General features: G+C 53.6%; 1 protein-coding gene across 1 annotated transcript in view; it reads left to right on the top strand.

The window, feature by feature from the left end:
* Positions 1-22,737, top strand: part of KIF18B (kinesin family member 18B) — a 193,655-nt gene that overhangs the window by 50,898 nt on the left and 120,020 nt on the right. The window contains exon 7 of the mRNA XM_075328348.1: positions 22,023-22,199. Coding sequence (XP_075184463.1) covers positions 22,023-22,199 — 177 coding nt within the window. The remainder of the gene's footprint in view (positions 1-22,022; positions 22,200-22,737) is intronic.

Raw genomic sequence — 22,737 nt, forward strand, 5'->3', positions numbered from 1 at the left:
AGCATCAATAGACATCAAAGATGCTTATCTCCACGTACCGATTGCTCCAGAGCACCAGCGTTATCTACGCTTCGTTATAGAAGACGACCATCTTCAGTTCGTAGCCCTGCCATTTGGTCTGGCGACAGCCCCTCGGGTCTTCACCAAGGTCATGGCAGCAGTGGTAGCAGTCTTGCACTCTCAGGGACACTCGGTGATCCCTTACTTGGACGATCTACTTGTCAAGGCACCCTCTCAAGAGGCATGCCAACACAGCCTGAAAGTTGCGCTGGAGACCCTCCAGAATTTCGGGTGGATCATCAACTTTTCAAAGTCATATCTGACACCGACCCAATCACTAACATATCTTGGCATGGAGTTTCATACTCTCTCAGCAGTAGTGAAGCTTCCGCTGGACAAGCAGCGTTCACTACGGACAGGGGTACAATCTCTCCTTCAAGGCCAGTCGCACCCCTTAAGAAGCCTCATGCACTTCCTGGGGAAGATGGTGGCAGCAATGGAAGCAGTCCCGTTTGCGCAGTTTCATCTGCGTCCACTTCAATGGGACATTCTCCGCCAATGGGACGGGAAGTCGACGTCCTTAGACAGGGACGTCTCCCTTTCCCAGACGACCAAGGACTCTCTTCAGTGGTGGCTTCTTCCCACCTCATTGTCAAAGGGGAAGTCCTTCCTACCCCCATCCTGGGCGGTGGTCACGACGGACGCGAGTCTGTCAGGGTGGGGAGCAGTCTTTCTCCGCCACAGGGCTCAGGGTACGTGGACTCAGCAGGAGTCCACCCTTCAGATCAATGTTCTGGAAATCAGGGCAGTGTATCTTGCCCTACAAGCCTTCCAGCAGTGGCTGGAAGGAAAGCAGATCCGAATTCAATCGGACAACTCCACAGCGGTGGCATACATCAATCACCAAGGCGGGACACGCAGTCGGCAAGCCTTCCAGGAAGTCCGGCGGATTCTGATGTGGGTGGATGACAGAGCATCCACCATATCCGCAGTTCACATCCCGGGCGTAGAAAACTGGGAGGCAGACTTCCTCAGTCGCCAGGGTATGGACGCAGGGGAATGGTCCCTTCACCCGGACGTGTTTCAGGAAATCTGTCGCCGCTGGGGAATACCGGACGTCGACCTAATGGCGTCTCGGCACAACAACAAGGTCCCGGCCTTCATGGCGCGGTCTCGCGATCAAAGAGCTCTGGCGGCAGACGCCTTAGTGCAGGATTGGTCGCAGTTCCAGCTCCCTTATGTGTTTCCTCCTCTGGCACTGTTGCCCAGAGTGCTACGCAAGATCAGGTCCGATTGCCGCCGCGTCATACTCGTCGCCCCAGACTGGCCGAGGAGGTCGTGGTACCCGGATCTGTGGCATCTCACGGTCGGCCAACCGTGGGCGCTACCAGACCGGCCAGACTTACTGTCACAAGGGCCGTTTTCTTCGGCGCTCTATTGGGAGACCCAGACGATTGGGTGTATAGCACTGCCTCCGGAGGCCACACAAAGCAATTACACTTAAAAGTGTAAGGCCCCTCCCCTTCTGGCTATACACCCCCAGTGGGATCACTGGCTCACCAGTTTTCGGCTTTGTGCGAAGGAGGTCAGACATCCACGCATAGCTCCACTGTTTAGTCAGCAGTAGCTGCTGACTATATCGGATGGAAGAAAAGAGGGCCCATATGGGGCCCCCAGCATGCTCCCTTCTCACCCCACTGGTGGTTTGTAAGGTTGAGGTACCTATTGCTGGTACGGCGGCTGGAGCCCACATGCTGTTTTCCTTCCCCATCCCCCTGAGGGGCTCTGAGGAAGTGGGATCTTACCGGCCCCAAAGCCCTGAGGCCGGGCTCCATCCACAGACCCATTGAACCTGCTGGATGTGGAGCGGGAGTGCCGTTCAGGGACATGGCCCTGCACCATTCAGGTACTCTGTGTCCCCGTACACACAGGCACAGCACACTCCAGACTTGCTGGGTGTGCTAGTGCGCCGGGGACAGTAAAGGGTTACAGTCACTGCAGCCTAGCTGAGTGACTTTATTTATTGGGAACTACCGCGCCGGACGCTCCGTGAGCGGCGGCGCGGCTGGGACTTGTAGTGCGCCGGGGACTTAGCGCCGACCGCGCTTTTACGGCGGCGGCGCTCATAAATCCAGTCCCCGGCTTTTGCGGCCTAACTCAGCTTCGTTCCCGCCCCCACCCTGTCAATCAGGGTAGGGGAGAGACGCTGTACACTCAGCAGCGCCGAGGGCTGGAGCCTTATTTACATGCTCCAGCCCTCTCACTAGACACTGTGGGACGCCAGGTTTCCCGCTCTGACTCGGGGCACGCCCACGGCCCGCCCCTACTCACACGAGCTGGGGAAGGACGCCGGCAGCCATTCCTGCAGCCCGAGCTGGGAGAACGGACTCTGGGCAACCAACAGGAATGGGGCGACCACACACCCGCTTATAGGCGGGCGGTAAGCGGCACCTGGGGTGCTGACACTAAATACCGCAGTTTTGTCTATTTGTATTTAAGTACACTGCATAGGTCGCTATTTCGGGCTATATGCCCTCTTAGATGGCGACACATCAGCAGCAGGAAAGCATGGGTGCTACGGCACAGGCTTTCTATGCTGCTTGTATTGCACGTACTGAAGTGTTCAGGTGTATTTATGCTTGTATGCTGTACACTGCACTGTACGGTCACTAGTCTTGGCTATATTCGCCATAGAATGGCTAGACTACAGCAGCAGAAAAGCAAGGGTGCTGAGGCACAGGTTTTTTTCTATGCTGCTTGTATTGCAGGGGTTGCAGTGTTCATTTGTACTTATGCTTGTATGCTATACATTGCACTGTATGGTCGCTATTCTGGGCTCTATTCCCCTAGATGGCTAGTCTACAGCAGCAGAAAAGCAGGCTTTCTATGCTGCTTGTATTGCATGTGCTGCAGTGTTCATTTGTACTTTATGCTTGTATGATATACATTGCACTGTACGGTCGCCATTCTTGGCTCTATAAGTCGGCAGCAGCATATAAGCAACACAGGCTTTCGATGCTGTTTTTGCTGCATGTGATACTGTTCCACGGCACTGCTCCCCATTGGGTGCAATGCTCCCCTGTAGCACTTGGTCAGCCGGGGTCTCTACTTGACGTGGCCAAAAGAACCACCTCTCAACCCTGTCCAAGGACAGGGACGGAGTTGCAATGGGATAGAGACTTGCAGTCCGGACAGGCCATGGGCAATCTGGATCATTGCTCCCTGGCCACCCTCACTTGGATTAAAAATCGGTGCTCCGGGGGGGTCCCAGGAGGCTCTCTGTATGATGAGGTAGACGTAGCTCATCAGGACTTTGATCCTGACACCGCTCTCACTCCGGATACACCGGATGGTGACGCCATAAGGAATGATCCTATAGCGTCCATCAATGGAATGTTGGATCTTTTCTCCCTCAGCTCCCCCAGCGGAGGAGTCAGCTTCACAGCAGGAGAAGTCCCATTTCAAACTCAAACGTATATTGAGTAGTGTTCTGGCCACGCTGACTTCAGAGAAGCAGTCCAGAAACACCACGCTTACCAGATAAGCGTTTTCTCCAAACGTATTAAGGATACACGTTATCACTTTCCCCCTGACGTGGTCAGGCGTTGGACCCAGGGTCCAAAGGTGGATTCTCCAATCTCCAGGCTTGCGGCTAGAGCCACAGTTGCAGTGGAGATGGGACTTCACTTACAGATGCCATTGACAGACAGATGGACTCTGGTTGAAATCTGTCTGTGAGGCTATCGGCGTGTCGGTTGCTCCGGCATTCACAGCCGTATGGGCACCCTAAGCTTTTCAGCTGTTCTTGTGCAGCTGGTCTTGAGCACAAGTACATCTGTGCCGCAGGGGCGTCCGTAACCTCGCAATGTCTGCATTGCGACTTACCCTATTAATGCTGTCCTGGAAGGACAGCCGAGGTTTCGGTCCTTCCCAGGCTCGGGCAGGTCCCAATTGTCCTCGTCCAAAAGGGCTGAAAAGCCTCAGAGGGGCTCAGCTGCCGGCCGGGCTCAATCACGCCCAAGGAAGGCAGCCGGAGGAACCGCTACCAAGGCGGTCTCCTCATGACTCTCAGCTCTCTCATCTTTCCGCATCCGCGGTTGATGGCAGACTCGCTCGCCTTTGGCGACATTTAGCTGCCACAGGTCACAGACCGGTGGGTGAGGGACAGTGTGCCCACGTGCACAGGACAGAGTTCTGTTCTCGTCCTCCGACTCGATTCTTCAGAACGTCCCCACATCCCCACCGAGCAGATGCTCTTCTGCAGGCAGAAGGAGTGGTAATCCCGGTTCCTCTTCAGGAACAAGACACGGTTTTCCTCCAATCTGGTTGTGGTGCCAAACAAGGATGGCTCTTTCCTTTCCGTTCTGGACCTAAAACTGCTCAACAAGCACGTGGAGGCCAGGCGGTTCCGGATGATACCCTCCGCTCCGTCATTGCCTCAATGTCTCAAGGAAAGTTCCTAGCATCAATAGACATCTAAGATGCTTATCTCCACGTGCCGATTGCTACAGAGCACCAATGTTTTTCTACATTTCGTGATAGGAAACGACCAGCTTCAGTTCGTAGCTCTGCCATTCGGGCTGGCGACAGCCCCACGGGGGTTCGCCAAGGTCATGACGGCAATGGTAGCAGTCTTGCACTCACAGGGACACTCTGTGATCCCTTACTTGGACGATATACTTGTCAAGGCACCCTCGCAACAGGCATGCCAACTCAGCCTGAATGTTGCGCTGGAGACTCTCCAGACATTCGGGTGGATCATCAACTTCTCAAAGTCAAACCTGTCACGACCCAATCACTAACGTATCTTGGCATGGAGTTTCATACCCTCTCAGCGGTAGTGAAGCTTCCGCTGGACAAGCAGCGGTCACTACAGACTGGGGTGCAGACTCTCCTTAAAGGTCAGTCGCACTTCTTAAGACGCCTCATGCACTTCCTCGGGAAGATAGTGGCGGCAATGGAGGCGGTTCCCTTTGCGCAGTTTCATCTGCGTTCACTTCAATGGGACATTCTCCGCCAATGAGACGGGAAGTCAACATCCCTGTACAGGAAAGTATCCCTTTCACAGACGGCAAGGACTCCCTGCAATGGTGGCTTCTTCCCACCTCATTATCACAGGGAAGATCCTTCCTACCACCGTCTTGGGCGGTGGTCACGACAGACGCGAGTCTGTCAGGGTGGGGAGCAGTTTTTCTCCACCACAGGGCTCAGGGTCCGTGGACTCAGCAGGAGTCCACCCTTCAGATCAATGTTCTGGTAATCAGAGCAGTGTATCTTGCCCTACTAGCCTTCCAGCAGTGGCTGGAAAGAAAGCAGATCCGAATTCAATCGGACAAGTCCACAGCGGTGGCATACATCAATCACCAAGGGGGGACACGCAGTCGGCAAGCCTTCCAGGAAGTCCGGCGGATTCTGATGTGGGTGGATGCCACGGCCTCCACCATATCCGCAGTTCACATCCCCGGCGTAAAAAACTGGGAAGCAGACTTCCTCAGTCGCCAGGGCATGGACGCAGGGGAATGGTCCCTTCACCCGGACGTGTTTCAGGAAATCTGTCGCCGCTGGGGAAGGCCGGACGTCGACCTAATGGCGCCCCGGCACAACAACAAGGTCCCAACCTTCATGGCACGGTCTCGCGATCAAAGAGCGCTGGCGGCAGACGCCCTAGCGCAAGATTGGTCGCAGTTCCGGCTCCCTTATGTGTTTCCACCTCTGGCACCCTTGCCTAGAGTGCTACGCAAGATCAGATCCGATTGCAGCCGCGTCATACTCGTCGCCCCAGACTGGCCGAGGAGGGCGTGGTATCCGGATCTGTGGCAGCTCACGGTCGGCCAACCGTGGGCACTACCAGACCGACCAGACTTGCTGTCCCAAGGGCCGTTTTTTCCATCGGAATTCCGCGGCCCTGAATCTGACTGTGTGGCCATTGAGTCCTGGATCCTAGCGTCTTCAGGATTATTCCACGGGGTCGTTGCCACCATGAGACAGGCTAGGAAGCCCACGTCCGCTAAGAACCACAGAACGTGGAGGATATTCTTATCCTGGTGCTCTGCTCAGGGAGTGTCTCCCTGGCCATTTGCATTGCCTACCTTTCTTTCTTTCCTGCTATCTGGGTTAGAAAAAGGTTTGGCGCTCGGCTCCCTTAAAGGTCAGGTATCGGCGCTATTCGTCTTTTTTCAAGAGGCGTTTGGCACGCCTTCCTATGGTGCGCACGTTCCTACAGGGGGTTTGCCATATCGTTCCCCCGTGCAAGCGGCCGTTAGATCCATGGGATCTGAACAGGGTACTATGCCCTCCAGAAGCCGCCCTTCGAGCCTCTGAGGGAGGTTTCACTTTCTAGACTATCCCAGAACGGGGCTTTTCTGGTAGCGATCACATCTCTTCGGAGAGTGTCTGAGCTGGCAGCGCTGTCATCCAAGACTTCCTTCCTGGTCTTCCACCAGGACAAGGTAGTGCTGCGCCCCATTCAGGAGTTTCTCCCGAAGGTGGTATCCTCTTTTCATCTTAATCAGGATATCTCTTTGCCTTCGTTTTGTCCTCATGCAGTTCATCGGTATGAGAAGGATTTACATTTGTTAGATCTGGTGAGAGCACTCAGAATCTACATTTCCCGCACGGCGCCCTTGCGCCGTTCGGATGCACTTTTTGTCCTTGTCGCTGGTAAGCGCAAAGGGTCGCAGGCTTCTAAGGCCACCCTGGCTCGATGGATCAAGGAACCAATTCTTGAAGCCTACCGTTCTGCTGGGCTTCCGGTTCCATCAGGGCTGAAGGCCCATTCTACCAGAGCCGTGGGTGCATCCTGGGCATTACGACACCAGGCTACGGCTCAACAGGTGTGCCAGGCAGCTACCTGGTCGAGTCTGCACACTTTCACCAAACATTATCAGGTGCATACCTATGCTTCGGCGGACGCCAGCCTAGGTAGAAGAGTCCTACAGGCGGCGGTTGCCTCCTCGTAGGGAAGGGCTGTTTTTGCAGCTCTAACATGAGGTATTAATTTACCCACCCAGGGACTGCTTTTGGACGTCCCAATCGTCTGGGTCTCCTTTTCTTCTAGCTCTTATTGGGAGACCCAGCACCCGCCCCGTTGTCCTTCGGGATTTTTGGTTTGTTTGCGGGTACACATGTTGTTCATGTTGAACGGTTTTCAGTTCTCCGATGTTACTCGGAGTGAATTTGTTTAAACCAGTTATTGGCTTTCCTCCTTCTTGCTTTTGCACTAAAACTGGTGAGCCAGTGATCCCACTGGGGGTGTATAGCCAGAAGGGGAGGGGCCTTACACTTTTTAGTGTAATTGCTTTGTGTGGCCTCCGGAGGCAGTGCTATACACCCAATCGTCTGGGTCTCCCAATAAGAGCTAGAAGAAAAGGAATTTACGGTAAGTAACAAAATTCCCTTCTTTCCATCTGAATTCTACGGCCCTGAACCTGACTGTGTGGCCATTGAGTCCTGGATCTTAGCGTCTTCAGGATTATCTCAAGGGGTCGTTGCCACCATGAGACAGGCCAGGAAACCCACGTCTGCTAAGATCTACCACAGGACGTGGAAGATTTTCTTATCCTGGTGCTCTGCTCAGGGAGTGTCTCCCTGGCCATTTGCATTGCCTACTTTTCTTTCCTTCCTGCAATCTGGGTTGGAAAAAGGCTTGTCGCTCGGCTCCCTTAAAGGGCAAGTCTCAGCGCTATCTGTATTTTTTCAGAAGCGTCTAGCACGGCTTCCTTAGGTACGCACGTTCCTGCAGGGGGTTTGTCACATCGTCCCTCCGTACAAACGGCCGTTAGACCCATGGGATCTGAACAAGGTTCTAGTTGCTCTCCAGAAGCCGCCCTTCGAGCCACTCAGGGAGGTGTCACTTTCTCGACTCTCACAGAAAGTGGCCTTTCTGGTAGCGGTCACGTCTCTTCGGAGGGTGTCCGAGCTGGCAGCACTGTCATCCAAAGCTCCCTTCCTGGTGTTTCACCAGGACAAGGTAGTGCTGCGCCCGATTCAGGAGTTTCTCCCTAAGGTGGTATCCCCCTTTCATCTCAATCAGGATATCTCCTTACCTTCCTTTTATCCTCATCCAGTTCATCGGTATGAAAAGGATTTGCATTTGTTAGATCTGGTGAGAGCACTCAGAATCTACATTTCCCGCACGGCGCCCCTGCGCCGCTCGGATGCACTCTTTGTCCTTGTCGCTGGTCAGCGCAAAGGGTCGCAGGCTTCCAAATCCACCCTGGCTCGATGGATCAAGGAACCAATACTTGAAGCCTACCGTTCTGCCGGGCTTCCGGTTCCCTCGGGGCTGAAGGCCCATTCTACCAGAGCCGTGGGTGCGTCCTGGGCATTACGGCACCAGGCTACGGCTCAACAGGTGTGCCGGGCAGCTACCTGGTCGAGTCTGCACACTTTCACCAAACATTATCAGGTGCATACCTACGCTTCGGCGGACGCCAGCCTAGGTAGAAGAGTCCTGCAGGCGGCGGTTGCCTCCTCGTAGGGAAGGGCTGTTTTGCAGCTCTAACATGAGGTATTAATTTACCCACCCAGGGACTGCTTTTGGACGTCCCAATCGTCTGGGTCTCCCAATGGAGCGCCGAAGAAGAAGGGAATTTTGTTACTTACCGTAAATTCCTTTTCTTCTAGCTCCAATTGGGAGACCCAGCACCCGCCCTGTTTCCTTCGGGATTTTTGGTTTTTCGGGTACACATGTTGTTCATGTTGAACGGTTTCAGTTCTCCGATGTTACTTCGGGTTGAATGTGTTTAAACCAGTTATTGGCTTTCCTCCTTCTTGCTTTAGCACTAAAACTGAGCAGCCCGTGATCCCACGGGGGGTGTATAGCCAGAAGGGGAGGGGCCTTACACTTTTTAGTGTAATGCTTTGTGTGGCCTCCGGAGGCAGTAGCTATACACCCAATCGTCTGGGTCTCCCAATTGGAGCTAGAAGAAAAGGAATTTACGGTAAGTAACAAAATTCCCTTCTTTATGATTAAAATGCCCCTTGGAAACTAAATGTCTGGGTGGTCCACACTATACTCTGCAGTGACATTTTGAAATGTCACTGCAGAGTATAGCAGATACACAAGATTGGGGAGACAGCTGCCAGACACAGCCAGACTCCACAAAGAAAACATAGAGCGCGTATATTACATTCTGTCTTTTCCAATCAATGTATATGCAGTGCATGAGAAGTGTTCTGTATATGGTATAGGAAGTGCTAATGGAATTTTTTCCTCCAGGCACAAAGAAAACATCACTGCATAATGTAGCAGATACATGACATTGAGGAGACAGCTGCCAGACACAGCTAGACTCCCCATAGAAAATATAGAGCGGGTATATTACAATCTGCCTTTCCAATCAATGTATACACAGTGCTTAAGAAGTGTGGTGTATACGGAATAGGAAGTGCTAATGGGATTTTCTCCTCCGGGCACAGAGATCATGTAATTGCTGGGTGTAGGGAGAGGGCTCAAGTTCTAGTAGACCCGGTCATCTCTGCTATACAGTAAAGAGGTTGAATTTTTCCCTGTAACTAGGTCCAATATATCAGCCCTAGTTACAGGGGGAAATCGGATACATTTCCTTTTATTTTCTCATCAATATTGGCAAAATAAAATAGGAGAGTATGAAAATAACAACAATTGGGCCCCAATTATCAAGTATACAATAATATATTTCTTCATCGTTCCTTATGGGAGACCCAGACCATGGGTGTATAGCTTCTGCCTCCGGAGGACACACAAAGTACTGCACTAAAAAGTGTAGCTCCTCCCTCCTAGCATATACACCCCCTGGATAACCAAATATAGCCAGTTCAATGCTTTGTGTTCAGGAGGCATACATCCACACATGCATTCTCATCTGATTTTGATTTTAAAGAGTTTGAAGAAAAGCGGGTCCAAGCCTGGACCCCCGGCATGTCCCTTCTCACCCCACTGTGTCGGCGGTGTTGTTAAGGTTGATTTCAAGGCTGGAGCCTTACATGCCGCGCTCCTTCACCATCCCTCGGGCTCTGGCTTGAAGTGGGAGCCAGCACGGTTCTCACTGCTTTGCAGGAGACCGGTCTCCATCAGCAGCCCTTTCAGGACCCTGCCGGACGGAGCACTCATCCCTCAGGGACCTGGCCCTGCGTCTCACAAGCTAAGTATTGAGACGTTATTGTCAGGGGGGTCCCTTGCACTTTAATGTTGGGGAGAGTGTGTTATGTAACCTTTGTGACATTTCCGGCCGGTTCACCGGTTTTCACCAGAGAACCGCGCCGAGGGTGCCTGCGCGCCGGCCGCATTGTAAAATTTAGGCCCCGGCTTCGGCTGCGGCCTACTTTCGTTTCTTTTTCGCTCCATTGGGAGACCCAGACAATTGGGTGTATAGCTTCTGCCTCCGGAGGCCACACAAAGTATTACACTTAAAAGTGTAAAGCCCCTCCCCTTCTGCCTATACACCCCCCGTGCATCACGGGCTCCTCAGTTTTTATGCTTTGTGCGAAGGAGGCACACATGGACGCATAGCTCCACATCTTAGTCAGCAGCAGCTGCTGACTATGTCGGATGGAAGAAAAGAGGGCCCATAACAGGGCCCCCAGCATGCTCCCTTCTCACCCCACTCTTTGTCGGCGGTGTTGTTAAGGTTGAGGTACCCATTGCGGGTACAGAGGCTGGAGCCCACATGCTGTTTTCCTTCCCCATCCCTTAATGGGCTCTGGGTGAAGTGGGATCCTAATCGGTCTCCAGGCACATGAGACCGTGCTCCCTCCGCAGCCCCTGGGGAATCTGCTGACAGGAGCCGAGTATCGACAGGGACAAGGCCCTGCTACTGTGAGGTACTCGGTGTCCCCGTGGGGACCGCGCATAGAGCGCTGATGCCACACACACTGCAGCTCTGCTGGGTGTGTTAGTGCGCCGGGGACTACCGCGCCGGCCGCGCTGTGAGGTACTCTGTGTCCCCGGGGGAACCGCGCATGGAGCGCTGGTGGCCATATACACTTCAGCACTGCTGGGTGTGTTTGTGCGCCGGGGACTACCGCGCCAACCGCGCTTATATGCCGGCCGCGCTTATTACTTTAGTCCCCGGCTTTTGCGGCCTAGTATCGCATATTCCCGCCCCCAGGCCTGCCAGTCAGGGGAAGGGCGGGACGCTGCACAGGACGTTAGTGCTGAGGGTTGGAGCATACTTTGTATCCTCCTCCCCCCTCATACAGCACACTGGGGCTCCAGATTCCCGCACTTTCTAGGGCACGCCCACGGCCCCCTCCTCTCCACAGAACGCCGGCAGCCATTCCTGTCAGCACTTCTAACGCTGGAGAGGAGAGACAACACGGCTCTGGGAGGCCCATGCAGGGATTCTGGTGATCACACAACCGCTTTGAGCGGTCGGTAAGCAGCACCTGAGGTGCTGGCCCCACTGAGTGCAGAAGTGTACATATATATATATATGCTTATATGCTATACATTTACACTGTACTGTCGCACTGTTGATTTTTGGCTATATACCCTCCTGGATTGTACTCAGAGGAGACAACAGCATGTCGTCTGCAAATAGCAAGGGTGCCAAAGCACAGGCTTACTTTGCAACCTGTACCTCATGTGCGGCCATACTACCGGCAGGTTCCACGGACCCTCATTGTGTGCAATGCTCGGCCCCTGTGGCACTTACTCAGCCAGAGCCTCTGCTACTGGTGGCCCAGGTGAAACCACCTGCTACCACTGTCCAGGTGACAGGGACGGAGTTTGCAGTATTTGCTGACAAACTGTCTGAGACTATGGATAAATGGTCTGCTAGGATACTAGAAGCCTTACAGTCCAGACCGGTGACTCAGGTCCCGGGCACTGTTCAATCATTGACCCCAGGCCCCCCTCAATTGGAGCTGCATAGTGCTCCTGGGGTGACCCATGGGTCCCAGGGTGAGGTCTCTGACATGGACCGCAGTCCCAGGCCGCCTAAACGGTCTCGCTGGGAAATTCCCTCGACTTCATCACACTGCTCAGGGTCTCAGCAGGAGGACTCTCCGGATGATGAAGCGGAGGTAGCAGATAAGGATTCTGATCCTGAGACCGCGCTCAACCTGGATACACCTGATGGTGACGCCATAGTGAATGACCTTATAGCAACCATCAATCAGGTGTTGGATATTTCTCCACCAGCTCCTACAATTGAGGAGTCAGCTTCTCAGCAGGAGAAATTCCGTTTTAGGTTTCCCAAGCGTACAATGAGTATGTTCCTGGATCACTCCGATTTCAGAGAGGCAGTCCAGAAACACCGAGCTTGTCCAGATAAGCGTTTTTCCAAGCGCCTTAAGGATACACGTTATCCCTTCCCCCCTGACGTTGTCAAGGGCTGGGCTCAGTGTCCCAAGGTGGATCCTCCAGTCTCCAGACTGGCGGCTAGATCCATAGTTGCAGTGGAAGATGGGGCTTCACTCAAAGATGCCACTGACAGACAGATGGAGCTATGGTTGAAATCCATCTATGAGGCTATCGGCGCGTCCTTTGCTCCGGCATTCGCAGCCGTATGGGCGCTCCAAGCTATCTCAGCTTGTCACTCGCAGATTAATGCAGTCACACGTGCCTCTGCTCCGCAGGTGGTGTCATTAACCTCTCAGGCGTCGGCGTTTGCGTCCTACGCCATTAACGCTGTCCTGGACTCTACGAGCCGTATGGCGGTAGCATCCGCCAATTCGGTGGCAGTCTGCAGGGCCATGTGGCTACGTGAATGGAAGGCAGACTCTGCTTCCAAAAAGTTCCTGACCGGGTTGCCATTTTCAGGCGACCGCCTGTTTGGTGAGCGATTGGATGAAATCATTAAACAATCCAAGGGAAAGGATTCATCCTTACCCCAGTCCAAACCAAACAGACCTCAACCACGGAAGGTACAATCCAGGTTTCGGTCCTTTCGGCCCGCGGGCAGGTCTCAGTTCGCCTCGTCCAAAAGGCCTCAAAAGGATCAGAGGAACTCCGATTCATGGCGGTCCAAGTCACGTCCTAAAAAGACCGCCGGAGGAACCGCTCCCAAGGCGGCCTCCTCATGACTTTCGGCCTCCTCACTCCGCATCCTCGGTCGGTGGCAGGCTTTCCGGCTTTTGCGACGCCTGGCTGCCACAGGTAAAAGACCGATGGGTGAGAGACATTCTATCCCACGGTTACAGGATAGAGCTCAGCTCTCGTCCTCCGACTCGTTTTTTCAGAACATCCCCGCCCCCTGAGAGAGCCGATGCTCTTCTTCAGGCGGTGTGCACTCTGAAGGCGGAAGGGGTGGTGATCCCTGTGCCTCTTCAGCAACAGGGTCACGGTTTTTACTCCAACTTGTTTGTGGTACCGAAAAAGGACGGATCCTTCCCTCCTGTTCTGGACCTAAAACTGCTCAACAAACACGTAAAAACCAGGCGGTTCCGGATGGAATCTCTCCGCTCCGTCATCGCCTCAATGTCCCAAGGAGATTTCCTAGCATCAATCGACATCAAAGATGCTTATCTCCACGTACCAATTGCACCAGAGCATCAGCGCTTCCTGCGTTTCGCCATAGGAGACGAACATCTTCAGTTCGTGGCACTACCTTTCGGCCTGGCGACAGCCCCACGGGTCTTCACCAAGGTCATGGCAGCAGTGGTAGCAGTCCTACACTCTCAGGGACACTCGGTGATCCCTTACTTAGACGATCTGCTTGTCAAGGCACCCACTCAAGTGGCATGCCAACACAGCCTGAACATTGCTCTGGAGACTCTCCAGAGTTTCGGGTGGATCATCAATTTTCCACAAATCTGACACCGGCCCAATCTCTGACATATCTTGGCATGGAGTTTCATACTCTTCCAGCGATAGTGAAGCTTCCGCTGGACAAACAGCGTTCACTACAGACAGGGGTGCGATCTCTCCTTCAAGGCCAGTCACACCCCCTGAGGCGCCTCATGCACTTCCTAGGGAAGATGGTAGCAGCAATGGAGGCAGTTCCTTTTGCGCAGTTTCATCTGCGTCCTCTTCAATGGGACATTCTCCGAAAATGGGACAGGAAGTCGACGTCCCTCGACAGGAATGTCTCCCTTTCACGGGCAGCCAAGGCTTCCCTTCAGTGGTGGCTTCTCCCCACTTCTCTGTCGGGGGGGAAATCCTTCCTTCCCCCATCATGGGCTGTGGTCACGACGGACGCGAGCCTGTCAGGGTGGGGAGCGGTTTTTCTCCACCACAGGGCTCAGGGAACCTGGACTCCGACAGAGTCTTCCCTTCAGATCAATGTTCTGGAGATAAGGGCAGTGTATCTTGCCCTAAAGGCGTTCCAGCCGTGGCTGGAAGGCCAGTAAATCCGAATTCAGTCGGACAACTCCACAGCGGTGGCATACATCAACCACCAAGGGGGAACACGCAGTCGGCAAGCCTTCCAGGAAGTCCGGCGGATTCTTATGTGGGTGGAAGCCACGGCCTCCACCATATCCGCAGTTCACATCCCGGGCGTAGAAAACTGGGAAGCAGACTTTCTCAGTCGCCAGGGCATGGACGCAGGGGAATGGTCCCTTCACCCGGACGTGTTTCAGGAGATCTGTTGCCGCTGGGGGATGCCGGACGTCGACCTAATGGCGTCACGGCACAACAACAAGGTCCCAACATTCATGGCACGGTCTCAAGATCACAGAGCTCTGGCGGCAGACGCCTTAGTTCAGGATTGGTCGCAGTTTCAGCTCCCTTATGTGTTTCCTCCTCTGGCACTGTTGCCCAGAGTGTTACGCAAGATCAGGTCCGACTGTCGCCGCGCCATCCTCGTCGCTCCAGACTGGCCAAGGAGGTCGTGGTACCCAGATCTGTGGCATCTCACGGTGGGTCAACCGTGGCCACTACCAGACCGACCAGACTTGCTGTCTCAAGGGCCGTTTTTCCATCTGAATTCTGCGGCCCTCAACCTGACTGTGTGGCCATTGAGTCCTGGATCCTAGCGTCTTCAGGGTTATCTCAAGAGGTCATTGCCACTATGAGACAGGCTAGGAAACCAACGTCCGCCAAGATCTACCACAGGACGTGGAGGATATTCCTATCTTGGTGCTCTGATCAGGGTTTTTCTCCCTGGCCATTTGCCTTGCCCACTTTTCTTTCCTTCCTTCAATCAGGATTGGAAAAAGGGTTGTCGCTCGGCTCTCTTAAGGGACAAGTCTCAGCGCTCTCTGTGTTTTTTCAGAAGCGCCTGGCCAGACTTCCACAGGTACGCACGTTCCTGCAGGGGGTTTGTCACATAGTCCCTCCTTACAAGCGGCCGTTAGAACCCTGGGATCTGAACAGGGTACTGATGGCTCTTCAGAAACCACCTTTCGAGCCAATGAAGGATATTTCTCTTTCACGCCTTTCACAGAAAGTGGTTTTCCTAGTAGCAGTCACATCACTTCGGAGAGTGTCTGAGCTAGCTGCACTGTCATGCAAAGCCCCTTTCCTGGTGTTTCACCAGGACAAGGTGGTTCTGCGTCCGGTTCCGGAATTTCTACCTAAGGTGGTATCCCCCTTTCATCTCAATCAGGATATCTCCTTACCCTCTTTTTGTCCTCATCCAGTTCACCAGTGTGAAAAGGATCTGCACTTGTTAGATCTGGTGAGAGCACTCAGACTCTACATTTCTCGTACGGCGCCCCTGCGCCGTTCGGATGCACTCTTTGTCCTTGTCGCTGGCCAGCGTAAAGTGTCACAGGCTTCGAAATCAACCCTGGCTCGGTGGATCAAGGAACCAATTCTCGAAGCTTATCGATCTTCTGGGCTTCCGGTTCCCTCTGGGCTGAAAGCCCATTCTACCAGAGCCGTGGGTGCGTCCTGGGCTTTGCGGCACCAGGCTACGGCTCAGCAGGTGTGTCAGGCGGCTACCTGGTCGAGCCTGCACACTTTCACGAAACACTATCAGGTGCATACCTATGCTTCGGCGGATGCCAGCCTAGGTAGGCAAGTCCTTCAGGCGGCGGTTGCCCACCTGTAGGAAAGGGCCGTGGTACGGCTCTATTACGAGGTATTATTTTACCCACCCAGGGACTGCTTTTGGACGTCCCAATTGTCTGGGTCTCCCAATGGAGCGAAAAAGAAGAAGGGAATTTTGTTTACTTACCGTAAATTCCTTTTCTTCTAGCTCCAATTGGGAGACCCAGCACCCGCCCCTGTTCCCTTCGGGCTGTTGTTCTTTGTCTACACATGTTGTTCATGTTGAATGGTTTCAGTTCTCCGAAATTCCTTCGGATTGAATTTACTTTAAACCAATTTATAACTTTTACTCCTTCTTGCTTTTGCACCAAAACTGAGGAGCCCGTGATGCACGGGGGGGTGTATAGGCAGAAGGGGAGGGGCTTTACACTTTTAAGTGTAATACTTTGTGTGGCCTCCGGAGGCAGAAGCTATACACCCAATTGTCTGGGTCTCCCAATTGGAGCTAGAAGAAAAGGAATTTACGGTAAGTAAACAAAATTCCCTTCTTTTCACTGCCCCTGCATGTCAGTCATGCAGAGGGACAGTGCGGCGCCGCCCACCGGCCGTTCAGCACAGGGGAGGACACTCCTCTCTGAGGAGATGTTTCCCTCCCCTGTATATCTCCTTGGCCCTCCGGTTCCCGCTCTTGGACTAGGCCCCGCCCCCCCTCCTCACTCCGGCGCCTTTTTATCAGCGTTCTCACACTGATCGGCGCTGGCTGCTGTATCTCTGCAACCTGTCTGGGGGTCCGAGCTGTGGGATCAGGAGGGCACACAAAACGGTCTGGTAAGCCACAACCTCTGGTTGTGGACCTTCTTATACACTCTCTGGGGGTCATTCTGAAGGAGTGTGTTCTTTACTGCAGAGCCTCCACCTCAGCAGCATGTCTCACACTAGGAGCAAGGCTGCAAGGCTGTACTCAATATGCACTGCATGTAAGCTCGTACTGCCTGAACCGAGCACATATCCTCATTGTGATGCCTGCTCTAACATGGTGGTGCCTCAGCCTGGAGTCTCCCCAGTGGTCCCTCCGGCTGCTCCGGCCCCGGTGGCTGAACCCCCGGCTTGGGTAGAATTGTTTTCTAAGTCTATCTCCCAGTCCTTTGCCGACTCCATGGGACAGCTGTCCCGGACTCTGCTGAGCATGCATCAGCCCCCTTCTCAGGGCGCCTCTGCTGCTTCGGCTCGCTCTGCAGAGCTCACAGAGGATTCTTCATCTGCTCCCAGACCCCGTCCTCCTAAAAGGAGACGCAGGGTCCCCTCTCCTTCCTCGTCCCACGGCTCCGATTCACGAGCCGACTCGCAGGACGAGGAGGATGTCTTTACTGGGGGCTTGGACGCTACCTCCATGTGCCCCATTGATCTGACCGAGGGTGATGCAGATGTGAGTGATTTGATTGCGTCCATTAATTCTGTACTGGACCTCAATCCGCCTGTATCAGAGGAGCAACCCTCTCTGGCAGAAAAGCACCAGTTTACCTTGCCTAAGAGAACAAGGAGTGTGTTCTTTAACCACTCCAGTTTTCAAGCCACTGTGTCCAAGCCCAGAGCCTGTCCTGACAAACGCTTCCCAAAGCGTGGTTCTGATGACCGTTTTCCTTTTCCACCAGAGGTGGTCAAGGAGTGGGCTCACTCACCAAAGGTAGACCCTCCGGTGTCTAGACTCTCAGCCCGGCCAGTTGTATCTGTGGCTGATGGCACCTCACTTAAGGATCCCACTGACCGCCAGGTTGACCTCCTGGCCAAGTCTGTCTATAAGGCGGCAGGGGCCTCGTTCTCCCCGTCCTTTGCAGCAGTGTGGGCTCTCAAAGCCATCTCTGCTTCCCTAGAGGAGATGCATTCCCTCACTAGGGACTCTATGCCTGAATTGGTTACCTTAACTTCCCAGGCTTCAGCCTTTTCAGCCTACGCCATGTCTGCCATGCTGGAGGCCTCTTACCGCACTGCGGTGGCCTCCGCTAATTCCCTTGCTATCCGCAGGATCTTGTGGCTTCGACAGTGGAAGGCAGATGCTTCCTCAAAGAAGTACCTTGCTGGGCTCCCATTTGCTGGGTCCAGGCTGTTCGGTGAACAACTGGATGAAATAATTAAGGAGGCTACTGGCGGGAAGAGTACTTCCTTGCCACAAACCAAAACCAGGAAACCTGTCCAGGGCAGGAATCAGTCGAGGTTTCGTTCCTTTCGTTCCTCCAACTGGTCGTCCTCTAAGCCCTCGGCCTCGTCCACTAACTCAGCCAAGGACCAGAAGCCCACCTGGCGCAAGAGGCCGCGTCCACAAAAGTCCGCAGGAGCTGCTGCCACCAAGGCAGCCTCCTCTTGACTATCTGGCCGAGCCAGCAACGTCCTTGGTCGGTGGCAGGCTCTCCCACTTTGGCGACGTGTGGTTTCAACACGTCTCCGATCATTGGGTGCGGGATATCATCACCCACGGCTACAGGATAGAGTTCTCTTCCAGCCCGCCAAACAGATTTTTTCTGTCAACCCCCCCCTGCTCCAAGGCCGCCGCCTTCTCTCAGGCCGTGGCATCCTTGCAGGCCAACGGAGTAATTGTACCGGTTCCCGCCAGGGAACGGTTCAGAGGTTTTTACTCAAATCTCTTCCTAGTCCCCAAAAAGGACGGTTCCTTCCGGCCCATCCTGGATCTCAAGCTTCTCAATAAGCATGTTCAGGTGCGGCACTTTCGCATGGAGTCTCTGCGATCAGTCATTGCCTCAATGACCCAAGGAGATTTCCTGGCATCCATCGACATCAGAGATGCCTATCTGCATGTGCCAATTGCAGTTTCACACCAGCGTTGGCTACGTTTTGCAATCGGAGAGGAACATTTCCAATTCGTGGCTCTCCCCTTCGGGTTAGCCACGGCCCCTCGAGTATTTACCAAGGTCATGGCAGCAGTGGTTGCGGTTCTGCACCTCCAGGGGTTGGCAGTGATTCCTTACCTGGACGACCTTCTTGTCAAGGCTTCATCCAGTGCAGACTGTCAGCGGAGTGTCTCGCTCACTCTCGCCACTCTTGTTCAATTCGGGTGGCTTGTCAATCTGCCAAAGTCCATTCTGGCCCCGACCCAAAAACTCACGTACCTAGGGATGCAATTCGAGACTCTGCCGGCACTTGTCAAGCTGCCCTTAGTCAAACAGCAGTCCCTCCATCTGGCGGTGCGCTCTCTGTTGAGGCCCCGCCGTCATTCCATCAGGCACCTCATGCAGGTGCTGGGTCAGATGGTGGCGTCAATGGAAGCGGTTCCCTTTGCCCAGTTCCATCTGCGTCCTCTGCAGCTGGACATTCTCCGCTGTTGGGATAAGCGGACTTCTTCCTTGCACAGGTTGCTGGCTCTGTCGCCACAGACCAGGAGCTCTCTTCAGTGGTGGCTTCGGCCCCTCTCTCTGTCTCAGGGACGCTCCTTCCTGACTCCGTCCTGGGTGATCCTCACCACGGACGCCAGTCTCTCCGGCTGGGGAGCAGTATTTCTCCACCACCGAGCACAGGGCACTTGGACGCCGTCCGAATCAGCCCTCTCGATCAATGTGCTGGAAATCAGAGCTGTGCTCTTAGCTCTCGTAGCCTTTCACCACCTGTTGGCGGGCAAGCACATTCGAGTCCAGTCAGACAACGCGACAGCAGTTGCCTACATCAATCACCAGGGCGGGACTCGCAGCCGCCTGGCAATGTTGGAGGTTCAACGCATCCTTCAGTGGACGGAGGACTCCAAGTCCACCATATCCGCAGTCCACATCCCAGGCGTAGAAAACTGGGAGGCAGATTATCTCAGCCGTCAAACCGTGGACAACGGCGAGTGGGCTCTGCATCCGGCAGTGTTCCGGTCGATCTGCCGCAAGTGGGGCACTCCGGAAGTGGATCTAATGGCATCCCGGCACAACAACAAGGTCCCGGTTTACGTGGCTCGCTCCCACGATCCTCAGGCCTTTGCAGCGGACGCGCTGGTTCAGGATTGGTCCCAGTTCCGTCTGTCTTACATGTTTCCCCCTCTAGCTCCCTTGCCCAGAGTCCTGCGCAAGATCAGAATGGAGGGCCGTCGGGTCATACTCATTGCTCCAGACTGGCCCAGGCGAGCTTGGTACCCAGACCTGCTCCGTCTGTCCGTAGAGGTGCCGTGGCATCTCCCGGACCGCCCAGACCTTCTCTCACAAGGTCCGTTTTTCCGCCAGAATTCTGCAGCTCTCAGATTGACGGCGTGGCTCTTGAGTCCTGGAACCTGACGGCTTCCGGCATTCCTCCCGAAGTCATCTCCACTATGACTCAGGCTCGGAAGTCTTCCTCGGCCAAAATTTACCACAGGACTTGGAGAATTTTCCTGTCCTGGTGTCGTTCTTCCGGCCATGCCCCTTGGCCTTTTTCCCTGCCGACCCTTCTGTCCTTCCTGCAGTCTGGTCTGCAGCTAGGACTATCCCTCAATTCCCTCAAGGGACAGGTCTCGGCTCTGTCAGTGTTGTTCCAGCGGCGTATCGCCCGGCTGGCTCAGGTGCGCACCTTCATGCAGGGCGCATCTCACATCATTCCGCCTTACCGGCGGCCTCTGGATCCCTGGGACCTTAATCTGGTCCTCACGGCCTTGCAGAAACCCCCTTTTGAGCCACTTAGGGAGGTTTCTTTGTCTCGTCTTTCACAGAAAGTGGTCTTTCTAGTGGCCATAACTTCCCTCAGGAGTGTCTCTGATTTGGCTGCGCTCTCTTCGGAGTCACCTTTTTTGGTTTTTCATCAAGACAAGGTGGTTCTCCGTCCGACTCCGGACTTTCTTCCTAAGGTGGTATCTCCTTTCCACCTTAACCAGGATATTTTTCTGCCTTCCTTTTGTCCGGCTCCTGTTCATCGCTTTGAAAAAGCGTTGCATACTCTTTATCTGGTGCGGGCGCTCCGGATCTATGTGTCTCGTACCGCTGCTCTTAGGCGGTGCACCTCTCTTTTTGTGCTGACCACTGGTCGGCGTAAGGGCCTCTCGGCTTCTAAGCCGACCCTAGCTCGTTGGATTAGGTCAGCCATTTCCGATGCCTACCAGTGTACTCAGGTGCCTCCCCCGCCGGGGATCAAGGCACACTCGACCAGAGCTGTCGGTGCCTCTTGGGCTTTCAGGCACCAGGCTACGGCTCAGCAGGTCTGTCAGGCTGCCACTTGGTCCAGTCTGCATACCTTTTCGAAGCACTACCAAGTGCATGCTCATGCTTCGGCAGATGCGAGCTTGGGCAGACGCATCCTTCAGGCGGCTGTCGCCCATTTGTGAAGTTAGGTTTTGCCTACTTCTCAGTTTTCTGTTTATTCCCACCCATGGACTGCTTTGAGACGTCCCATGGTCTGGGTCTCCCATAAGGAACGATGAAGAAAAAGAGAATTTTGTTTACTTACCGTAAATTCTTTTTCTTATAGTTCCGTATTGGGAGACGCAGCACCCTCCCTGTTGCCTGTTGGCAGTTTTCTTGTTCCGTGTGTTTTCACCGGCTGTTGTTGTAGACAGAGGTTCCGGTTGTTCCGGGTTTTGCTCTATCTCGACTTGTGGGTGGCTATTCTCCTTCAGCTTTTGCACTAAACTGGCTATATTTGGTTATCCAGGGGGTGTATATGCTAGGAGGGAGGAGCTACACTTTTTAGTGTAGTACTTTGTGTGTCCTCCGGAGGCAGAAGCTATACACCCATGGTCTGGGTCTCCCATGTCGGAACTATAAGAAAAAGAATTTACGGTAAGTAAACAAAATTCTCTTTAGTCATTATTTGAATATCAGAATTAGAAAGTTTCACAGTTCTTTTAAACCGCATGGGTGAGGAATGGGAGAAAATGGCCTTGTCTTGAACTGGTTAAAGTAGCTCCCACACTTCCCCTGATCTGTCTTTTTTAGTAAATTCTTCTATTCTGCATGAAAAGACAATTCTGGAGCAGCTTCTCCTATAACTGTGTGTTGTACGGTTCCTCTGTTATCCTTTGTTAGGAATCTATGAATAAATTGACAACTGGGTGTTACCTTTCTAGTATTTAGGGGGCGTGTCTTTACGCATCCTGGTTGGTCAGCACTGATTGGACATTGTCAGACTGTGGACACGCCCCTAGCTGATGTCATTCTTCCCCAGTTCCATCTTTACTGACATGTCATTGTCTAATTCACTTCTGTCGTAGAATAAGAAGGCTCACATCCCCTACAGGGACAGCAAACTCACCCGGCTCCTGAAAGACTCCATTGGAGGCAACTGCAGGACGGTCATGATTGCAGCAATCAGCCCTTCATGTCTAAGTTATGATGACACCTATAACACTCTAAAGTATGCCAATCGGGCCAAAGAAATAAAGCTATCGGTAGGTGCATGTTCTATTTATTGAATGCTTGAAGGGAAAGGGAAGATGGTGACCCCTGACCAATGCTACTGCTGGTCCCTGGGGTCCCTCACCACCCTAGATAGGTTCTGCACCTGTGCGCCGAGCCAGATACCTGACCCTAGTTATCCCTAGTGCTGCACCCTAATTAGGGAATGGATGGGATGAGCTCCTCGTCAACCCCACTAAACAACTATAGAGGACACACAGGGGGAAACGCTTGAACTACTTATCATTAGATAACTCAGGTAGACGTTCAGCAGAGTTTTCAGCAATGATATCACAGAGGAGTACAAGCCTCCTGGTTGCAACCTAGGCTTGAAGGAATAGAAAAATATCACCAGCACCAGTCCAAAAGAAGGAAGGGGTATATAACCAGCAAGATGATGCTGATGGTTAGTAGCTGGGTGGAAATCTAGCTGCAGCTGGGTCTAAAAGGGGGAAAGATGAATCCAGCAGGAAAGCTACCTATACCAATGAATACTGACAGCAGGAACAATGGAAAGTTGGAGTATTCTAC

Source organism: Anomaloglossus baeobatrachus, chromosome 11 (genome assembly GCF_048569485.1).
Source record: "Anomaloglossus baeobatrachus isolate aAnoBae1 chromosome 11, aAnoBae1.hap1, whole genome shotgun sequence".
Classification (NCBI taxonomy): Eukaryota; Metazoa; Chordata; class Amphibia; order Anura; family Aromobatidae; genus Anomaloglossus; species Anomaloglossus baeobatrachus.